Source organism: Cottoperca gobio, chromosome 5 (assembly GCF_900634415.1).
Source record: "Cottoperca gobio chromosome 5, fCotGob3.1, whole genome shotgun sequence".
Classification (NCBI taxonomy): Eukaryota; Metazoa; Chordata; class Actinopteri; order Perciformes; family Bovichtidae; genus Cottoperca; species Cottoperca gobio.
Genome location: NC_041359.1, coordinates 27,261,686 through 27,279,038, shown reverse-complemented (window position 1 = coordinate 27,279,038; position 17,353 = coordinate 27,261,686). Strand labels below are relative to the sequence as shown.

Genomic DNA, 17,353 nt, shown 5'->3' with positions numbered 1-17,353 from the left:
AAGTATAAAGTCTTTCATTCATTTCTCTGCAGCCACAGCTCGTTAAATATGTGTCAAACTATTTAGAATCCACCTGATTTGAAGCTCATGTACTTGGAAGAGTGTTGCTTTTATCCTCATGATTAATTAATGAGATTGAAGCACGAAAGACAGAAAACTCTTTTTTTCCCACACTTTCAGGTCAAACGTCCTCCGAGTGACGACAGCAGCAGGTAAAGTCTGAGCGTAGGTCCGTTCGGTGCACGGCGTGATCCGCAGCCGACAGCAAACAGCAAACAGCAGAAGAAGAGGTTAAAGTATCAAGTACCCTGACGTAGAGCCACATGCATGATAACAACACGGGGTCTCAAGAGTCGCACAGGCTGAGAAATACTCAACATCTGCACAAACATAACAAAGTGGAAAATGACAGTCAGTAAAGTAAATGGAAACTTTTTAAAACTGGAATCTTCTGGAAAATTCAGAAAGTATTTTCAACAGAACAGAGATCAGAATTACAGAAGAAAAAGTTACCAAAATAATCATAGAATACTATTAATATTCCTTAAAATATCACTATTTTTATGACTTTTAAAGGGAGAAACCGGATAATTATAACATTATTTTGGCTTTGGCAGAACTACGAAGATGTCTCTTTGAATCTGCGGTTCAGTTGCATTTATCTTTATTTTGCATCCACGCACCAACACTTCTGATCCACTATTTCAAACATTTAGAGATGACATATTGTGTTGCATTTCTTTGTAAATCAAAATGATTGTTTGATTTTCCAGCACACCTGAGTATCTATCCTCCGAAGATCTTCACTTTTTTGTCTTTGTACTGTATACAGTATGTCATTTATATATATATATATATCAATCTTATGTTTTTGTATTTATATTAGTGTTATTGTGTACTTTTGTATTATTCTTGAAGCTTTCATGTCAGTAAAACCACTTTTTGAAACTGAACCTCTGACGTAGAACAAGAACAGATGTCCTTGTTTAGAGCGCCACCTTGTGTTTCTTTAATATAAGTAATGCAGAGACAACACTTATATAATATACATATATATATATATATGTACGTATGTATGTATGTATGTATATATATATATATATATATATATATATATATATATATATATACGTATGTATGTATGTATATATATATATATCTATATATACATATACATATTACATATACATATTTATATTTCGATAAAAATGCAAAACATGCATGTACTGTTGCAACCTAAAGGATTCTGTTCACTGGTTTCAGCAGCTGCAGTCAAAATGAAAGAATCCTTCATGAACTGCAGTCGAGGTTTGAGAAGACCGATCACTTCAACATGAACAGCTTCGCGTACCTGCTGCTTCTGAGACTTTCCCTTCGCTCTGCGGTGGGTGAGTAATCCCACCTGTGTCCAGTTACGTGCATCCATTGTTTTCTATGCAAGTCTTATGGCCGTACAGCATGTTGGGATGAAGGTATGAACGTTTATACAATAGAAACAGCTGAATGTGCAGTAATGTGTGTCTCAAGACCCGGTTTACACACAATGTTGTTCACAGGAAAACTTGAATATGTTGCATGAAATTAACTTTGTATTCATAAAAGACATTGTTTCTACACTCAAAAGATTTTAAATGATATGAAATTGATATTTTAGTTAGTATTTACTGTTTTAATAAGTCTCTCAACCAACAATGTTTTATTTTGTTCTACATAAAATATACATAAGTTACTCAAGTACTGTACTTAGGTATACTTTTAATGTACTTGTACTTTGCATGAATATTACATTTCTTTGCACTTCTCCTTCACTACATATTGTTCTATTATATAACACTGAATTTATTTGACAGATAAACTTGTGAGTTATTTCACTGATTGACACATAAATGATCTCATATCTGAATAAAACATATGACGTAGTAATATACCTTTAACTACCATGATAGTGTCTATACATTAGTTTAATTTAGCTCCACCTCAGCCACCTAAAGCATTCAAATGCTGCTTTAACTTAATAATCTAATTATACAATATTACAATCTGAAAGGGATTTTCTGTGGCCTATTAAATACTTTTACATTTGATACTTTAAGTACATTTTGCTGCTAATACTTTTGTTATAATGCATAAAGTATTTGTATAGTGTTCTGCTGCCTCTCATGAATCTCCTTTTCCCCTCATGCAGCATTTTATGGTTATAACGTCAAGTTATATTTACTCGAGTAGAACACAGAGCGACATGCTGTCAGTATCTCTGCAGAGTTAGGGCGTCTGATTGAATGAGGAACTTGAACTTTACAGCAGTGTGTGTGTGTGTGTGTGTGTGTGTGTGTGTGTGTGTGTGTGTGTGTGTGTGTGTGTGGCCACTGAGTCACATTATAAACTTGCATTTTGATGATATTTCAGAAAATCTCTGTTTTTTCCTAAATATTGACTTTGACTGTTTTAAAGGAAATGTTTTTCTTTCTGTACAAACTTTCATAGCAATAGTTGAGATGTTTCAGTCTGAATCAAAGAGGTGGACACACTGACAACGTCTTATTGAGCCAAGATCTTCCTTTGATGGATGAACGGGCCCACAGGTCTCAGGCCCCAGGGCCCAAAGTGTCAGCGGGCCCTCCTCGCCTTCACCTACAAAAGATCACTCAAAGAGATGGATAGCAACCAGGAAGACACTCAAAAAACTCACAAAGAAACAGAAAAAACTACAAAGAGGAACACAATGACTACAAAAAGACACGAAATTACCAAAAAGAGACTAAATGTTTACAAAACGACACAAAATGAATACAAAGAGTCACAAAATGACCACACACACAATAAAGCCTACCACAAAGAGACAAAACCATGAAAATATGCATGTCAAATACAAAGTCTGTGTGTTTTGCTGCTTTGTTGGTATCTTCTAATCTGATGGGTAAAAGATGAAAATAATTTGCATTGATGTCGCCTATAATACTGTAAGGAATTCAGGAAATCAGAAAGGTTATACATTGATTTTTGTACTATTTAGGCACTGTGAATGTAAACAAACCACATATCATATATGTATATATATATATTATACAGAGCCTTCTCCTTCACCCTTCAGATTGTGTCTCTGATAACGGATACTTCATGTATGCTGACTTTTGGTGTGCCATGTACTCCAGAGAGCGGGCGCAGGTGGAGTATCTGGTCGACTAGTATTTCAACAAAGAGTTTATGATGCAGTACAACAGCAGGGTGGGGAACTGGACCGGCTTCACTCCCGCTGGGTTGATCTCTGCGTCGATGTTGAATGAAGACAAACATGACGTTCTGCAGAGGAAAGTGGAGAGGCAGCAGATATGTGTCAACAACGTCGGTTTGATATTCAACACAACTGAGGAGAACATGGGTGAATATTCAAACACTGGATCTATATTCAAGCTGAAACCATGATGTGGTTATCCTAGCTTAGCATAACTGACTGGACTCAGGGGGACGCAGCTAGCTTGACTCAAGCCTCAAAAACTAATTAACACGGTGAATCTTCTTAATTTAAAACATACACAAACTGTCTATCGACAGAAGCATATGGAAACAGAATACGTAGCATTCCCATTTGTAGTGCGGTTCAAAGGTCATCAGCCGATTCAATGGGCACTCTCAGTAGTTATTAGCCCCATAGATGTGGGTCGGAAGGAGCCAACTAGTAGGTTTTATCTTCCATTCACACTGCTGAAAGAAGAGAAAAAAAGACGACACTGACCTTTAGCACCGTAGTAATTACATAACTGCCCTAAAAGCACTATGAAACAGACAAGATACAACTTATTTCTTTTTAGGATACAAAATTACCACAAAGAGATACAAAAAGATTACAACAAGATACAAAAAGAGTACAAAGAGATACAAAATGTCTACAAAAAGACACAAAATGACTACAAAGAGACACAAAAAGACTACAAAGAGACAGAAAAAGATTACAAAGAGATACAAAATGACCTCAAAGAGACACAACATGACTACAACAAGATACAAAAAGAGTACAAAGAGATACAAAATGACTACAACAAGATACAAAAAGAGTACAAAGAGATACAAAATGTCTATAAAAAGACACAAATGACTACAAAGAGACACAACAAGATACAAAATGACTACAACAAGATACAAAAATAGTACAAAGAGATACAAAAAGACTACAACGAGATACAAAATGTCTACAAAAAGACACAAATGACTACAAAGAGACACAACGAGATACAAAAAGACTACAACAAGATACCAAATGACTACAACAAGATACAAAAATAGTACAAAGAGATACAAAATGTCTACAAAAAGACACAAATGACTACAAAGTGACACAAATGACTACAAAAAGACTACAGAGACACACAACAAGATACAAAAAGACTACAAAGAGACACAAAAAGACTACAAAGAGACACAACAAGATACAAAAAGATCACAACAAGATACAAAAAGACTACAAAGAGACATAACGAGATACAAAAATACTACAACAAGATACAAAAAGACTACAACAAGATACAAAATGACTACAACAAGATACAAAAAGACTACAAAGAGACACAAAAAGACTACAAAGAGACACAACGAGATACAAAAAGACTACAACAAGTTACAAAATGACTACAACAAGATACAAAAAGACTACAACAAGATACAAAAAGACTACAACGAGATACAAAAAGACTACACAGAGACACAAGACACAAAAAGACTACAAAGAGACACAACGAGATACAAAAAGACTACAACAAGATACAAAAAGACTACAACAAGATACAAAAAGACTACAACAAGATACAAAAAGACTACAACAAGATACAAAATGACTACAACAAGATACAAAAAGACTACAACAAGATACAAAAAGACTACAACAAGATACAAAATGACTACAACAAGATACAAAAAGACTACAACAAGATACAAAATGACTACAACAAGATACAAAAAGACTACAACAAGATACAAAATGACTACAACAAGATACAAAAAGACTACAACAAGATACAAAATGACTACAATAAGATACAAAATGACTACAACAAGATACAAAAAGACTACAAAGAGACACAAAAAGACACAACGAGATACAAAAAGACTACAACAAGATACAAAAAGACTACAACGAGATATAAAAAGACTACACAGAGACACAAGACACAAAAAGACTACAAAGAGACACAACGAGATACAAAAAGACTACAACAAGATACAAAAAGACTACAACAAGATACAAAATGACTACAACAAGATACAAAAAGACTACAACAAGATACAAAATGACTACAACAAGATACAAAAAGACTACAACAAGATACAAAAAGACTACAACAAGATACAAAAAGACTACAACAAGATACAAAATGACTACAACAAGATACAAAAAGACTACAACAAGATACAAAATGACTACAATAAGATACAAAATGACTACAACAAGATACAAAAAGACTACAACAAGATACAAAAAGACTACAACAAGATACAAAAAGACTACAATGAGATACAAAAAGACTACAACAAGATACAAAATGACTACAACAAGATACAAAAAGACTACAACAAGATACAAAATGACTACAACGAGATACAAAAAGACTACAACGAGATACAAAAAGACTACAACAAGATACAAAAAGACTACAACAAGATACAAAAAGACTACAACAAGATACAAAATGACTACAACAAGATACAAAAAGACTACAACAAGATACAAAAAGACTACAACAAGATACAAAAAGACTACAACAAGATACAAAATGACTACAACAAGATACAAAAAGACTACAACAAGATACAAAATGACTACAACAAGATACAAAAAGACTACAACAAGATACAAAATGACTACAACAAGATACAAAAAGACTACAACAAGATACAAAATGACTACAATAAGATACAAAATGACTACAACAAGATACAAAAAGACTACAAAGAGACACAAAAAGACTACAAAGAGACACAACGAGATACAAAAAGACTACAACAAGATACAAAAAGACTACAACGAGATACAAAAAGACTACACAGAGACACAAGACACAAAAAGACTACAAAGAGACACAACGAGATACAAAAAGACTACAACAAGATACAAAAAGACTACAACAAGATACAAAATGACTACAACAAGATACAAAAAGACTACAACAAGATACAAAATGACTACAACAAGATACAAAAAGACTACAACAAGATACAAAAAGACTACAACAAGATACAAAATGACTACAACAAGATACAAAAAGACTACAACAAGATACAAAATGACTACAATAAGATACAAAATGACTACAACAAGATACAAAAAGACTACAACAAGATACAAAAAGACTACAACAAGATACAAAAAGACTACAATGAGATACAAAAAGACTACAACAAGATACAAAATGACTACAACAAGATACAAAAAGACTACAACAAGATACAAAATGACTACAACGAGATACAAAAAGACTACAACGAGATACAAAAAGACTACAACAAGATACAAAAAGACTACACAGAGACACTTAGAATCTAAGTAAAATCAGCACAACTTTGACCTTTTTAGATCACATGAAGAATCAAACTTTTATCCAAAGTCAAAGCCAGGATTTATGAAAAACTGGGAAAAACACTAACGTTGTATTTATTCAATGTGTGTGCACATCTTTGATACATCTTCATCTTCAGTAGAGAGTTTTTTATAATATATTTAGACTTTGTGCACATTGGACTAAAGTTTATTTCCAAAAATATAATTGAATATATAGAAACAGTCCCATGTGCTTAAAGACGATAATGATGCTCAGTTTTGGTGCATCTTCCATCTTTCAGTAAAAACTCTGTGATTCCAGCTGAACCCCGCGTCACTCTCGGGCAGACCAGCAGCTCCAGTCCCGACAGCATGCTGGTGTGCAGCGTTTACGACTTCTACCCCAAACATATCAGGGTAGCGTGGTACCGGAACGGACAGGAAGTGACCTCGGGCGTGACCTCCAGTGAGGTGATGACAAATGGAGACTGGACCTATCAGGTGCACTCTTACCTGGAGTTCACGCCAGGCCGGCGGTACAAGGTCAGCTGCATGGTGGAGCACGCCAGCCTCAGAGAGCCCAAGATTTATAACTGGGGTGAGGAAGGAGGGACAATTTTATTTAAGATGGATCAGATTATCAAAGTTAATACAATGTCCGCTTTTATCTGAAGTGCACATGCATGTGTTCTGCACTTATAGTCTTTCCTCTTGTTGTTTTGTTGCAGATTCTTCCTTAACTCAGTCTAAGAGGAGCTACCTGATTGGTGGACTTTGTACTCTGCTGCTGGGAGCTGTGTTTCTGTCCTCGGGACTGATCCGCTACAGAAGGAAGAGCTGCGACCCCCGACTGTCAGGCACTTTATAATCCAATAAAAGAAACTTTAAATCTCATTTTCCTCTCATTTAAAAGAGAAAATTCAATAAAACTATCTACGATGAAACACAATGTTGCAATAATTGTCTGCAACATATTGCTGACAGAAATCACAGATCCAGCCTTTAAATCATGTTAAATGTTTGCACATTAAAGTACCAGAAATATTTCAAAAAGAACCAAAGCAAACACTCATTATAGCTGAAGGAGTCTGGAGACAAAGAGAAGGAAGTCCTTTATCATATATATATATATATTTTAAAGTGTGAGATACTGTACTGAGTGTACTGAACCACACTGGGTTCATTTTTAAACCCGATTAAATCTTGATTTCACTTTAAACCGTGCTGCACCAAACTTTAAAACTAACTTAAAATGGAGAAAGATTAGATTTAAACCTCTCTTTTTACTTTAACTCAGTGGTTCCCAAACTTTTTCTGCAGGGCCCCCCTTTTGTAGATAAGAATATTTTCGAGCCCCCCCCCCCCCTAGGAGCCCTGTCACAAACTTGTCCATGTTATGCTAGCAGGGCTCAAGCCTTGCCGCGCCCCCCCCTGCAATAGACCCACTTTGGGAACCACTGCTCTAACCCAAGATTACATTTGATGATGTTGCACCAAAACTTTAAACTCCCAGTAAAAAATGTGATCCAGTATTAACTTTAAAGTTAAAGTTCAGGATGTTTACTTTTTAAAACAGCTGCCTTTTCAAGAGGGATTGAGCAAAATAAGTTTCTTGAAGAAAGTTAAACTATTAATGCTCCATTCCTTCGGCAACACGTTTGTTTAAAGGAAGAGAACTTAGAGCCTCTCGCAAATGTTTTTTCATTTATTTTTATTTGCGTAAGCAAGCATCTCCTTCTTGATTAAACTCTATTTCATTTTGGTTTACATCAATAAACTTGGATTTACTTAACAGAGACAGAGCTCTGCCTAAAGCTGGGGTAGGTTGTCTTTCCAAAAACATTCTTTGGTACATTTTGTTGAAATTCTCTTTACATCCGGACAATTATTCAATCAAATGTTTGACGACTTACTTGTTGGATTTAGCCACTTCTGGATCTCGTGCTGCCGGATACTTTCATTGGAAAAGGGTTTCAGTTGGATCATTTCAAACTCTACCATACTCTTCTCAAGAGTACCAACCTTGGCTTTTAATTGAAATCTGGAGTTACACATTTTAAACCTTGTTTGTTTCATTTCACTGTTTCCTTGTTGTTGCACTTCAGCCTTCAGAGAGATTTGAAAACGATCGCATTAAAAATCAATGAGTTTTGTTTGAGTTGTTGAGATATTTCAACGGACGCCACTCGTGTGTGTCTGAGCTGCAGAAACCCTCTGGTGGTTCCATCCCACTGTCGCCACGGTTACGCATGCAGGACACAAAGAAGAGATATGTGTGTGTGTCACGGAACTCCGTCTCCACAGCAACGGTAAACAGGTCTGTCAGTGTGACTTACACACAGGTGAAACATTAGCCCGACAAAGAGAGAGAAGCCACACACACACACACTTACTGACACACACACACACACACACACTGACACACACACACACACACACACACACACACACACACACACACACACACACACACACACACACTGGACAGATGGAGGATCCACAGCGAACATCTGAACCCATCAACTTTGTGCATCAGGATGAAATCTGGTAAACCTGCTAACTGCTGCTTGTTTTGATGCGTTTGTGTTTTATTTACATCTTTATGGAAAAGAAAAATCTTTTCACAAAGATGTTTGTTAGTTTTGACGGAGGGATTATTATTATTATTATCATCATGTTGACCGGGTGTTTAAAAGTCACAATAAGTTCTGACCTTTGTTTAGTTGTAGAACATATGAGATGTGTGTTCCTGGAGGCTTGTTGGTATCACTGTTAGTCTTTCATTATTCTTTTACTCTTCTTGTGTTTCCGCTGGATGTGAAATGTGTTAAACATCTTTAATGTTGATTTCACACTTTTATTTGTATAATGCATATGTGATTGTATCCGCTGGGCACCGTTGTGAAGGAAAGACTTGCTCTCAATTGGTTCCCCCTGATTAAACAACGTTTATTTATCTATTTATCTTACTATACTAATTTGCCATACTAATTTATTATGGTAATAAAAGTTAAGTGAGAGATTTGGCATGTCATTGTAACGAGAAGCTTAACTTGTTTTAAAGCTACAACAGGAAAAGTTTCTTGTACAAATGTAATTATTTGGTTTGTAGTACCAACCAGACAAATGCGTCACTGCAGCATAAACATCATCTTGTTAAAATGTGAAAAAGGGAATCTTTCATTTGGGATTAAATGATGAGAAACTGCAAATATTTCTTTGTCGTGGTCTCAATGTACGGTCTCAGCGGACAGAAGAGACTGCCTCCATATTTTCTGCCTCGTTTTAGCAGATAAGCCATTTATTTTTGTTAGCATTTAATAATTATAGCTCCTGTGAGTCTTGCGTCAGTGCAAAACAAGTGATCAGCATAAAAACAAACGAGACAAACGGAGAGCAAAAGAGCAACAACAACAACAACAACAAGAAAATGCATGTTTTTTCTGTTTGAAAGATGTACACTATAATGAAAGTTAGATGATATTCTTATCATTAGTTTTTTGCACCAGTATGAAGTTTCTGCTATAAAAGCAAACAGAGCTGTGTGAGGTGGAAACACGTGTTTCCTTCCCCTTTCAGTGCTCAATGAAGCAGAATGGATGTTGCATATTATACAAATCTTATTGTGTGTGTGTGTGTGTGTGTGTGTGTGTGTGTGTGTGTGTGTGTGTGTGTGTGTGTGTGTGTGTGTGTGTGTGTGTGTGTGCGCGCATGTGTGTGTGTGTGTGTGTGTGTAGGAAAGCACATATAAAAGTTGAGAAGGATTCGGCCGCAGTTTGGCCCAACAAGTGGGGCTCCCTGACCGAGGTCTACAAGGAGGTACACACACACACACACACAACACACACACACACACACACACACACACACACACACACACACACACACACACACTGTGTTACAAGTAAAAGTCCTGCTTTCAAAACGTTAGTAAGTTAATAAGTAAAAGTTAAAAAGTATTAGCAATAAAAATATAACTACAGTTCAAAAACACAGAATAATTATTATATTAATTAATTCTAATTATTTATGTTCATCACTTTCATGTTGCAGATTTTTTGTTACTATATCTACAGCCGGGTAAATTGTGAATTTATAGAAATAAAGTCTTATCTTTATCCAGACTAATGGATAATGTACTTCAAATCTATTTTGTATTATTAATATGAATCTATAAAGTAATTACTAATTTAAGTCATTCATTAAAGATAGTGCAGTAAAAAGCTCAATATTTCCCTCTGAATTGTAGTGAAGTAGACCTTTAAAGTAGCAGGAAATAGAAATACTCAAGTAAAGTACAAGTACCTCAGAAGTGTACTTAAGTACTGTACTTAAAGTACTTAGTTACTTCCCACCACTGGCAGTCACAGGGGTAACCTGTAGTCACACGCTGCCCTCTACTGTTGAAAAAGTACCACAGCAAAATGCATAAAGAAATTGCAGATATTGTTTCAAGTCTTTGCATTGATTCACACATTAGTGGGGATCACACAAGTACACAGCCTTCTCTGTATTTCAGTACCAGAAGGAGAGTGTGAAGCTGAAGGAGGTCGTCAGACTGGAGCCCCCCGGTGACCCGGCAGCACGACCTCTGACCCCTCCAGACAAATTAATCCAGGTAAAATATCTATTTTTTTATATAGTTAGACTGTACATAATGTTTATTTCATTCACTTTTGAAAATCCAGACATTTAGGGTCGGCTACTCAGTGTTTTGCTTAATTTTTTATTTATACTTACATTTTTTATTCTTATTACCTCTGTGTGGTGTAAAGTCCTACCTGTCATATACTGTGTTTCTGTCTTTCAGGTTGCACCCTCTCCTCCAGTTCCTCAGACAACTCAGGCCCTGATTGGTTGGCGCTCCAGTCACTCACATCTTCAGCTGGAAAAGTATGCCACGGTGCATCATGGGAGGCGTAGTTTTCTGAAGGAGCTGGGCTGGCCTTGTGACGCTTGCAGCTGACTAATGAATGAATAACGATTAACTGCCTCAGTGAGATATGAGGATGTAGCATTAAATAAAGACATACATTAAATCACAAGATTACATCTATTTTTAAAAAAGCATTTCAGATGTATTAGCGATGGAAATGTTATTTCATGTCCCTCCACAACTGTTATATTTTTGTCCAGTTTCTGGATAGAGGTATTTTGACAATTGTGATCTTATTTGCTAATATTTTAATAAATCTTTATCACCAATATCATATATCTCTTAATTTGAAAATGTTCACATATTATACTCAAGTAAAGTGCAAGTACCTCAAAACTGTACTTAAGTTCAGTACTTTAGTAAATGTTCTTAGTTAGTTCCCACCACTTGAAACAGATACTACTACTCCTACTAGGCTAACTAGTAGCAATATTATTATTATTAATATTAATAATAATAATAATAATAATAATAATAATAATAATAATAGTAATAATCATAATAATAGGCTAAATTTGTATGTACATTTGTCGATTAAAAAACCCGTTAATAATGAATTTATTTAGAAAATATTATGTAATCCTGTGTTTAATTAAACGATTTCTAAAAATATTTATAGTTTAATTAAAAGTGCCTGCTCATTTGTGAAATTCCCCTGAAAGTATGACGCACGTGAGTCACGTAACAGCGCTGACGTAATGACATCACGAGGCCTTTCTGGAAGAAGCGGAAGAAGAGACAACAACAACAACAGCGGCGGCAGCCCTCCGGCTCGGTGACTAACCTTATAGTTGACGAGAAAGACAACCGAGACATTAAATCATTACCTGTTCGGTACCACAAAGTGCCGGCTGTTCGCGTACGGTTAACACAGCCGTTCCTGTTTACGTTTACTAACAACATGTCGATGTTTGGTAAGTTATTCGGCGGCGGGGGTAAGGGTGGGAAAGCGCCGACACCCCAGGAGGCTATCCAGCGACTCAGAGAAACCGAGGAGATGTTGGCCAAAAAACAGGATTTCTTAGAAAAGAAAATCGACCAGGAGCTCGTTACGGCGAAGAAGAATGGCACGAAGAACAAACGAGGTAACAAAAAGCCCCAGAAGTTGGTAGTTTGACGGGTTAGTGAAACCGCCAGTTAGTTAGTGAGTTAGCCCGCAGGCTAACCACAGTGAAGAACCGGGAAGTTGGCAGTTGACGGGCTGCTTGACGTTAACGTCACCTGAGTCTGTCCACATGGTCACCTGACTCCATGTTTCAATGTGTTGGTACTAAAGCTGTGAAATAACCAGGGGGGTTATCAAACAACGAAGAGGCTAAGGAAAGAAAAGTGAGCGTTATTAACCTTCAAACTGTGCGATGTTGTCACAGACACTTGGTTTAACTAACTAAATTAAATAATAATAATAATAATAATAATAATAATAATATTAATCAACTTTATTTGTACTGAATCTTTCATACAGGAGGTGGAGTTCAAATGCTTTCCCTGGAATAAACACAAAAAATAAAATAAAAACAAGCTAATTTAAGTGCAAATACTGCGTGATAAAACCATCAACCATTAATTAATAAAACTAAGGTATAAGAACAATACAACATGCCAAAGATAGTATTAAAACAGAGGATAAGTGACAGTTAGTTAAAGGCAATGCTGAATAAATACGTTTTTAATTTAAGTTTTATAAGGAAGCCCGTCCTAAACTATTAATGGTTTTAAACATGAGTTTGAAAAAAACAGATGTACGTCTTGCTTTTTAGTAATACAACATACTAGGTAAAACTGTCCAGGCATTACGCTTAATGTTGTCATAATAGTACACGTTCCTACTCTTTATTTATTTGTGTCTACTCCATACACTCCCACATTGTGCCTCGCGTCAGATTTTCTGAATGATAAATCCCTTTTAATCTTTAAAAACATAAAAGCTGTGTTGAAAGTATTTCCAGCATCAGCAAAGGCTCTTCTAACTATCTAATACAAATGTTTATTTCTTCTGAATGGTACAAAATAAAAGATCTTTATCCCATTTCCCCAGTAATGACGTGACAAAACAAGATGGTCGCTGAAAATGACATTTCTTTGCTATTTATTTTATTTTATTTCTATGATCAAATTAAATTGTACAAATGTGTTTTATTTGTCTATAATAATTGTATATGTACTCTATAATGTAATACTTTCATACACAAGGACGTGTTTATGTTTTACTTGTACCTCAGACGGAAACTTTTCTGATCCAGAAAGTTTCTTTTAAGATTCTGCCAATAACTTTTAAAAGAGCGTCTTCATGAGGTTTTCTAAGATTGTTCGTCTCACATTAAATATTTGTAGTCTTGTGATTGTCGCCGTATGAAGCATGTTGTTAACTGTAGATATAATCACAGACAGAAGTATGCAACGTAGCTGCCTTTTAGAGTTATAACAAATTATGTACTCTGGATTATCTCGAATCGGGGATCTTATCTTCGATCTAGCAAATAGCGCTCCCAGGGAGTGGCTGATCACTCTCAATGACCGAGTATGATCAGGTTAATGACTAAACTGTTTTATTGTGTCTCCGAAGGCCGTGGTACTAATGTAATGCTCCTCAGGCCTGCAGTTGGTGTTCTCATTCACAGCAATCAGAAGCTGCAATAAAGACCAGCAAGTTAATTTAAGCCCCATCAGATACTCAGACACTTCAGAGCTATTTAAACTCTTTTGATGCAAACTCTGGAAAGTTATCACGGCAGCATTAATGTGCTCCTTCTTCTCAACACTCAGGGAACAAGTTAGATTGAGCACAAAGCTATATGGTACGTTATTGGTTATTCTAACTGGAATAATTGAGCCAACTCTTACCGCATCAAAAATGTGCTGTTTGTCGTCACATGATTTAAGTGAGGAACTCAAAATATGCTGACGATGATAATAATAATTTTAAGTAGATTTGTTCCTCTATAGACAGTCAGTGGTAACAAGAAAATACAAATACTGTATTTTCTATCTTGCACATGTCGATTGTGTGCTGATTCTCGGGCATTATGACCCCATGTACAGCTGATATTAACCTGCAGTCTGTGTGTGTTTATTTCTTTGTGAGTAGAGCCCATTATTTATCAATGCTTCCCTTGACCTGAGCTGCTCCATGTTAGTTCTGCTAAACTAATTTGCATGTTGACATCAGATCCAAATGCAGAATTGAGATAATAAGAATGCTCTTTATACCAGGTGTGAATGCAAAGTCCCCTGATCTCTTGTCGTTATCCAGATACACATCGCATGTTAACACCAGCTGGAAATGTTGTATCGGATTACAACTGGGGACATAACAATCCTGCAGGGGATTCTTTGTCATGTTAGGCAGGCGTCCTCCCCACATTTACATTTTACTGTATCGTTACTGCTGTTTATTAAGCTTAGTCATAATCTTTAGAAGTTGCCGATCAGCTGTATTGTAACTCTGTACATGTGGGTCGACGTATGTGTAACCAGCAATGAAGACGGAGGTGCAGTAGACCCAAAACTTTGCTTTCAGGAATTTATAAGCTCATTTAAAATGTATTTTTGTTCTGAAAACAGAACCTCCTTCTCTATTTAAAAATGATTCTCAATACAAACACTTGTAAACCCTGTGGAGGTCTGGGCAGCAGCACGTGGTGTACACTGCCTCTCAGCCAGTGCATGCTGGGAAACCATCAACAGAATGACCAGGTGTAGACGATGAATGGTGATCACATAAAAACAAAGTATTAGGACAAAAACACAGACATGGCTTCTTTAATATGAACATCAGTGTAATTTAAATGAGCTTGCAGACTAGTTGGTTAGCTAACAGTTTGTTCAGGTTAGCTGAGGTGACCGTCATCATTGGAACCTTCCGTCAGACCCTTTTTTAAAAGGAAATCAGAATATGTCTAAAGACGTGCAAACAAGTTATTTAAAGTAAACTGTTCAAAACTTTTAAGCAAGCAGCCGGCTCCGGTTGGAGGTGTTTTTAAGTATATTTATATTAGTTCTACAACGTTGCGTCATACAGTTCCCTGTCTGTTAGTTTGGATATAATCAAATTATAACTATTATTCAGCTCTACTTGAAGTTTCAAGAGAGTTTTTAAAATGTTGTGATAACACCGTTTACCGTGACATTTTTGGCCACAATAATGGCTGGAAAATATGATATGACCCCCCCCCAGCGGTGGTTGCTGGGAGATCTATGATGGAACCACAAAGCCTCTCTCGGAACACTAACTCTCAGACCACGAGCACTTTACAACCCGTTCTCCATTACGTGGTACACCAGCTTCCAACCCTAAAACCTGATGTTCAACATAGTTCATCGTCTCTGTTAGCCGCCCACTCGTCGGGGGAATAACTATACACACAATCCAGAAATTCTTCAAAGCAAACATACCAAACATACATACTTCTATACATCATCACCTTCTCGCTGTTTAACATCAGGTATTTTAATAAAGCCCTTTGGCTTTGTTTAATATTTTTCACTTGGTTTTTCCCTCGTAGCTTTTAGAGGGTTGGCGTGATCAGGAAGTAAATGACATTACAGTGGCTATGTAACCGTGACTAATGCAGTACGTCAGCCAGGGAATGAAATTAGCACCTGCCGCATACAGAGTAAATGTTGGTTGTGTTTATGTATACATATCAGGTCACCTGCCACCCTGGCAAAATAGTATTTTCAAAAAGCTATATCTGAATTAAAAGTAGTGAAGGATTAAGGTTACATGATATCATGACAGCAGCATATTCCTAAATATGTTTTATCACACCAGAAAAGCAAGTTATTGGAAGCACTTCTCCTGCAGCCTGAGGAAGCCTCCAGCTCTGATACTGACTCATGTACACTGGCGTACATGTTTCAGTTGAGTAGAGTTCATGTCTGTACTTGCGCGCTGCACAATATATCGTTGTTGTTGTTTAATCGTTGAGCGAAAGCGAGTCCTGGGAGAGGGATCCCTCCTCAGTTGCTCTCCCTGAGGTTTCTTCCATTGTTCCCCCTTTAATTATGGGGTTTCTTTTAGGAAGTTTTTCCTTGTGCGATGCGAGGATCTAAGGACAGAGGGTCTAAGGACAGAGGGTCTGAGGACAGAGGGTCTGAGGACAGAGGGTCTGAGGAGAGAGGGTCTGAGGAGAGAGGGTCTGAGGACAGAGGGTCTGAGGACAGAGGGTCTGAGGAGAGAGGGTCTGAGGAGAGAGGGTCTGAGGAGAGAGGGTCTGAGGACAGAGGGTCTGAGGAGAGAGGGTCTGAGGAGAGAGGGTCTGAGGACAGAGGGTCTGAGGAGAGAGGGTCTGAGGAGAGAGGGTCTGAGGACAGAGGGTCTGAGGACAGAGGGTCTGAGGACAGAGGGTCTGAGGACAGAGGGTCTGAGGAGAGAGGGTCTGAGGACAGAGGGTCTGAGGACAGAGGGTCTAGTAACCTGTACAGTCTGTAAACACTGAGACAAATGTATAATTTGTGATATTGGGCTGTATAAATTGATTTGATGTCATAAACTGCCGTATACTCAAGGATTTTCTGTGTTAGTTGATCAGTAGAAAACTGCTTTGTAAAATCATCGTGACATTCAACAGCGTTGTCGCATATTTCCCTCGCCTCGTGCAGCCCTACTGTATTTGTACAGACTTTACGCAGAGACAGTCACTACTGTAAAGTGCCTCTGAGCTGCTGAAAAGAGCAGCAGCAGGAAAAACAAAGAGTCACACCGTTAGTCACCTGAGATTCAAGGGGCGACCTGAGTGCAGCTCTGCGACCTAGATAATCTAATAACGATTTGTGTGATGTTGGGTAATGAAGTTATCAGTCCAGGAAAAGAGCCGCGTGCTGCTATAATCTGATGAAGCTGCTGCTGCACCAAACCTTAACCTCAGTAAAGTTTCATGTTTCAA

The 17,353-nt window shown here is 37.0% G+C and overlaps 3 protein-coding genes across 3 annotated transcripts in view; all 3 read left to right on the top strand.

The window, feature by feature from the left end:
- The first annotated feature begins 2,531 nt into the window (after positions 1-2,531).
- Positions 2,532-7,397, top strand: LOC115007786 (SLA class II histocompatibility antigen, DQ haplotype D beta chain-like). The gene is made up of 3 exons (XM_029430749.1): positions 2,532-3,379; positions 6,852-7,127; positions 7,258-7,397. Exons 1-3 carry the CDS (start codon positions 3,205-3,207, stop codon positions 7,395-7,397), a joined length of 591 nt encoding a protein of 196 aa, XP_029286609.1. The 5' UTR covers positions 2,532-3,204.
- A 1,580-nt stretch (positions 7,398-8,977) lies between these two features.
- On the top strand, positions 8,978-11,647 carry LOC115007902 (uncharacterized protein C20orf85 homolog). Its single transcript, XM_029431022.1, has 4 exons — positions 8,978-9,076; positions 10,267-10,348; positions 11,049-11,147; positions 11,340-11,647. Exons 1-4 carry the CDS (start codon positions 9,018-9,020, stop codon positions 11,493-11,495), a joined length of 396 nt encoding a protein of 131 aa, XP_029286882.1. The 5' UTR covers positions 8,978-9,017; the 3' UTR covers positions 11,496-11,647.
- A 519-nt stretch (positions 11,648-12,166) lies between these two features.
- Positions 12,167-17,353, top strand: part of LOC115007901 (charged multivesicular body protein 4b) — a 10,261-nt gene continuing 5,074 nt past the window's right edge. Inside the window, exon 1 of the mRNA XM_029431021.1 lies at positions 12,167-12,550. Within this exon, the coding sequence (XP_029286881.1) occupies positions 12,367-12,550 (184 nt within the window). The 5' untranslated portion in view covers positions 12,167-12,366. The remainder of the gene's footprint in view (positions 12,551-17,353) is intronic.